This window comes from Marmota marmota, unplaced genomic scaffold (genome assembly GCF_001458135.2).
Source record: "Marmota marmota marmota unplaced genomic scaffold, marMar, whole genome shotgun sequence".
Lineage (NCBI taxonomy): Eukaryota > Metazoa > Chordata > Mammalia > Rodentia > Sciuridae > Marmota > Marmota marmota.
This window is the reverse complement of record NW_025999977.1, coordinates 15,810,287-15,815,929: the sequence shown is the minus strand read 5'-3', so window position 1 is coordinate 15,815,929 and position 5,643 is coordinate 15,810,287. Positions and strand designations below refer to the sequence as shown.

General features: G+C 34.3%; 1 protein-coding gene across 4 annotated transcripts in view; it reads left to right on the top strand.

Annotated features, from left to right (window-relative positions):
- The window catches only part of Cfap36 (cilia and flagella associated protein 36), a 32,308-nt gene that overhangs the window by 22,065 nt on the left and 4,600 nt on the right, over positions 1–5,643 (top strand). For all 4 annotated transcript variants that reach the window (XM_048804314.1, XM_048804315.1, XM_048804313.1 and 1 more), the window contains exon 7: positions 1,634–1,736. In XM_048804314.1, the coding sequence (XP_048660271.1) occupies positions 1,634–1,736 (103 nt within the window). The remainder of the gene's footprint in view (positions 1–1,633; positions 1,737–5,643) is intronic.

Sequence of the window (5,643 nt, the reverse complement as noted above, 5' to 3'; positions counted from 1 at the left end):
AGTCTGAGGCAGGAGGATTCCAAGTTCGAGACCAGCTTCAGCAATTTAGTGAGGCCCTAGGTAACTTAGCGAGACCCTGTCTCAAAATAAAAAAAATAAAATAGGGCTGGGGATGTAACTCAGTGATGAAGTGCTCCTGGGTTCAATCCCTAGTACCCCCCAAAAAAAAAAAAAAAAAAGTTGTTTTCCAATTTTTCCTCTTTTTCCAGGGATTGAACTCAGGGTACTAGACCACTGAGCCATGTCCCCAGCCCTATTTTGTATTTTTTTATTTAGAGACAGGGTCTCACGAGTTGCTTAGCACCTTGCTTTTGCTGAGGCTGACTTTGAACTTTTGATCCTCCTGCCTCAACCTCCCAAGCTGCTGGGATTACAGGCGTTTTCCACATTTTTTCCTCTTAGTCATGATACATACTTGTATTATTTTACTGTTTTTAAAAAATCCATTTTACTCTAAGTACCCAGTGAAAAGCAGAAGAAAGAGATTTATCTTTTTTGGGGGAAGGTACTGTGGATTGAACTCAGAGGCACTCGACCACTGAGCCACATCTTCAGCCCTATTTTGCATTTTTATTTAGAGATGGTGTCTCAATGAGTTGCTTAGCACCTGGCGGTTGATGAGGCTGGCTTTGAACTCATGATCCTCCTGTCTCAGCCTCCCAAGCCATTGGGATTTGAGTAAATTTCTTTTTAGTAAAGGGAGTAAAGTTCTTAGGTATTAATGAAGATTTTTAAATGTAAAGATATAGAACAACACCAGTTCAAAATAACTATTAGAAGATAGTAATTATAACCTTCTGATTTTATGCAAAACATAGTATGTTTCTTGGATAATATGTCTTAGGGGTCAATGATTTTTTTTTTGAGACTTTTTATTATGGAAGTTATCAAACACAAAAAAGTAGAGATGGTAATAATAATGAATCCCCATGTATCTATCACCCAGCATATAGAGGTTTATGATTTAGGTATACATGAATTGCCTAATAAGCTGTATAAGGTTGGATTTTTCTTGATTTTTAAAGAAAAATGAATATTAGTTTACTTTTTTCCTATGATTAAACAATTTCTTTGGTTTATTTTTTAATTTTTTTAGAGAGAATTTTAATATTTATTTTTTAGTTTTCGGTGAACACAACATCTTTGTATGTGGTGCTGAGGATCGAACCCGGGCTGCACGCATGCCAGGCGAGCGCACTACCACTTGAGCCACATCCCCAGCCCTCTTTGGTTTAAATATACTATTCCATTTTAGAAATAGAAGTAAACCAACTGTGGCTACTTTAAGCATTTCATAGTAGTGACATATAGACTATTTTAAACAAATAATGGAAAATCACTTTGTAATTAAATGGTTTTGTTTCTTTTACAGTATTTTTTGGTGTTTTACTGCGAGTCACATGAATAGTAAGGGCGAAGACTGGGTTTCCACTCAGTTCTTTCTAAGTTCAAATTCAAATCATACTAATTATCATTAATACTGTATGATTTAAATTGAAATGTTTACCTACCTCAAAAAGTAGGAGCTAATAACATGTTAAAAATTTTGGAAAATAGACTCTCTTGGATTAGTAAAAGTTAATCTAAACTGTGTGTGTGTGTTTTTTTTAAATTGGATTTTGGAATTCTGAAGTTATTAGAGGCTAAAACAGAAGAGCCCCCAGTACATACTAGTGAAGCTGCAAAAATGAGCAATTCCCAAGGGGATTGTGAACATTTTGAACACCCACCCTCAGGTAAGATTGAGTTATACTGAATATTCTCTAATACTCTGAATATGTAAACATTGTATAAAGCATATTATCCTCTCATATATTTACCCTCAAAAACCTCAGAGGGAATATTGAATGGCTTCAAAATTTAAAGTTGTTTGTGAATTTAGTTATTTCAGGTAAGAAATACTCAGCTGAAAAGAAAATATAGTCCCCATATTTCTAAGTGAAGTCTAGAACCTAGAGCTGTGAGCAAAACTCTTTGTGAGGGAGCCACCAACATTTGTGCTATGGCTGCAGCATACAAGATATGTTCACATAATTTTGGTATTCTCTTTCTTGTTTACAATTACATGGTGTTGTAAGCAAAAGCCAAACTTGGAAGATACTATTAAATTACCTTCAGAATGAATTAAAGCACAACTAAAAAATGAGGTAAAACAAATTTTCCAGATGTTTAGTCAGAAATTGTGTCTTTGAAATCAAATATAATGAAATTCAGTGTACAACACATTAGTGTATGACCTTGTAAAATATTTGGCAGATCCACTTTCGATATGTTCTGATTTCTATACTGTAGAAAAAAATAAGTATTTCTTGCATTTCACTATTGTCATGTATGTAAGAAAAAAAAAAAAAAAGAATGGTGATTTCGATCTTTAAACGGTTCAGGGGAGCCCCAAGGGTTTTAGGCTGACTTGTAATTTGGAAAGATCACCCTGGCTTCATGGGATACTGAACCAGAGGCAGGAGGTAGCTGTTGCCACAGACACTGCAAAAGATAGTCCTGCACCTGGTGTGGAAGCAGGTTCTGGAGAAAGCAGGCAAGAGGTTGAGGGCAGCTGAGGTGGCAAATAGGCAAGGCTTGGTCTCTTCTTCCTCAAGAGAAAAAAAAAAAAGTCTATCTAAATTAGAAATTGAACCTTGATCATGAATTCAGTTCATTTTATCATGAATTTCTATGGTATTAAATAAATATTTTTGTCAATTAAAAAAGCCTCTGGGAAGTAGATAATATAATTCCTTATTTTTCATATATATACATACATATATTTTTTTCTTTCTTTTAACAAGAAATTCAAGAAAACTGAGTGACTTGTCCCAGATCATTGAGCAAAAGCAAAAAGCTTAGTTAAACTGTGTCTTATCTGTGTCATCTTACTCTAAACCCTATGCTCTTCTACATTTCAGAAAAACTTCTTTAATTCAGATAAGTTTATGTTTACCCATTTTTTTTTTAACATCAAGAGCAACTTAAGTTTTTAAATAAACTTTCTTTGTTGGCATTGTTTTTCGTTCACAGCAAAATTGAGCTGAGGGTACAGAGATTTCTCATACAGCTTCTGCCCCACACATGTATAACCTCTCTATTGTCAACATCCCTCACTTTTTTAGTATACTTTTTTGCAGTTGAAAAATATATACTGACACATCATTATTCCCCAAAGTCCATAGTATACAGGTTCACTCTTGATAATATTATATGTTCTATGAGTTTTGATAAATGTATAATGACATATCTCTATCATCACAGTATCATACAGAGTAGTTTCATTGTTCTGAAAATCCTTTGTGCTCTGCTTATTTCTCTTTCCTCCTATGACCCCTGGTAACTGCTGACATTTTATTATTTCCATAATTTTGCCTTCTCTGGAATGTCACATAGTTGAAAATATGCAGTATGTGTAGTCTTTCCAGATTGCTTTTTTTCACTTGGCAGTATGCATTTAAAGTTCCTCCCATGTCTTTTCATAGTTTGATAGCTCTTTTCCTTCTATCACTGAATAATGTTCCATTGCCTGGAGGTATCATAGTTTGTTTATTCATTCATAGGTAGAAGACCATTTTAGTTGCTTTCAGGTTTTGGCAATTATGAATAAAGCTGCTATAAAGGGCTGTGTAGGTTTTCTTACGTGAATGAAAGTTTTCAGTTCCTTTGGATAAATACAAAGGAGCATGATTGAATTGCATGGTAAGAGTACATTTAATTTTGTAAGAAAACTACCCATCTCTCTTCAAAAGTGGTTGTACTATTTTGCATTCCTACAAGCAGAATGAGAGTTTCATTTGCTCTGTTTCCCTTACCAGCATTTGGTGTTGTCAGTGTTCCAGATTTGGGCCATTCTAATAGGTGTATAATAGTGTCTCATTGTTGATTTATTTGCATTTCCCTGATGACAAGTGATGTGGAGCATCTTTTTTTTTTTTTTTTTTGTTGTTGTTGTTGGTGCTGGAGATTGAACACAGGGCCTTGCTAGGCAAATGCTCTATGACTGAGTCATGTCCCCCATGGAGCATCTTTTCACATGCTTATTTTTTCATCTGTATATTTGGTGGTGTATCTGTTAAGTTATTTGGCCTATTATTTTTTGAGGGTTTTCATATTTTGAAGTTTTTTTTAAGGGTGCTTTAATAGTCCTTTATCAGATGTACCTTTTACAGATATTTTCTCCTGGTCTGTTCCTTGTCCTCTCATTTTTTTCATACTGTTTTTTGTTTTTACAGAGCAGAAGTTGGGGTTTCCTCCTCCTTCTTTTTTTTTTTTTCCTCTTTTTCAAGTACTGGGGATTGAATCTAGGTATACTTTACCACTGAGCTACATTCCCAGTTCTTTTTATTTTTATTTTGACACAGGATCTTGAGAGTCTTGCTAAATTGCTGAGACTGGCTTCAAACCTGTGATCCTCTTGCCTCAACCTCCTGAGTCACTGGAATCAGAGCAGAGGTTTTTTTAATGATGTTCAGTTAATTATTTCTTTTGTGATTTTGGTATTTTATCTAAAAAGTCATCACCATACCCATGGCATTTAGGTTTTCTCTTCTGTTATCTTCTAGGAATTTTATAGTTTTGAATTTTAAATTTAGGTCTGTGATCCATTTTGAGTTAATCTTTGTGAAGATTGTAAAGTCTGTTTTTAGATTTTGTTCTTTCATATGATGTTTAGTTTTTTCCAGCACTATTTGTTGACAATTCTCTCTTCTTTGTGTTGTCTTTGCTCCTTTATCAAAGATCAGCTAACTATATTTATGTAGATCTATTTTTAGACTCCTTTTTTTATTCTACTGATCTATTTATTTATTTTGTTTTCCCCACCAATACCACACTGTTTTGATTACTGTAGGTTTATAGTAAGTCTTGAAGTTGAGGAGTATCAGTCCTCCTACTTTGGTTTTCAATTTAAGTTGGCTATTCTGGTACTATTGTCTTTCCATATAAACTTGAGAATCAGTTTGTTGATATCCACAAAAATAACTTGCTGGGATTTGATTAGAATTGCATTGAATCTGTGGCTTAAGTTAGGAAGACCTCTCATCTTGACACTATTGAAACTTCCTGTCATGTCATGAACATGGAATATCTCCATTTATTTTGGTTTTGATTTTTTTTTTTTTCTTGGTGGTACTAGGGATTGAACTCAGGAGTGTTCTGCCTTTGAGCTGTATCCCCAGCTCTTTTTACTTTTCACTTTGAGACAGGGTCTCATTAATATGCCTAGATTGGCCTCAAATTTGCAATCCTCCTGCCTCAGCCTCCTAAGTAACTGGAATTATAGGCCTGTGTCTCCATGCTCAGACTAATTCTTTAATTTCTTTCATACATGATTTTTCCTTGTATTGAAATCTTGTGCACATTTTGTTAGATTTTATATTTAAACATTTCATATTTGGGATCTAGTTTTAGGGGCATGTGTTTTTAATTTAAATTCTACTTGTTTATTACTGGTATTATGAAAAGTGATTGATTTGTATATGTTTAACTTGTATCCTGTAAGCATAATATAAGGTCTTAAAGAGTTTTCTCACTCTGTTGCCCAGACTGGTCTCAAATTCCTGGGCTCAAGTGACCCTCATGCTGTTTCCCAGGTAGCTAAGATTCCAGGCATGTGCCACCACATCTGGGCTTTTTTTTTTTTTTTTTTTTTTTTTTTTT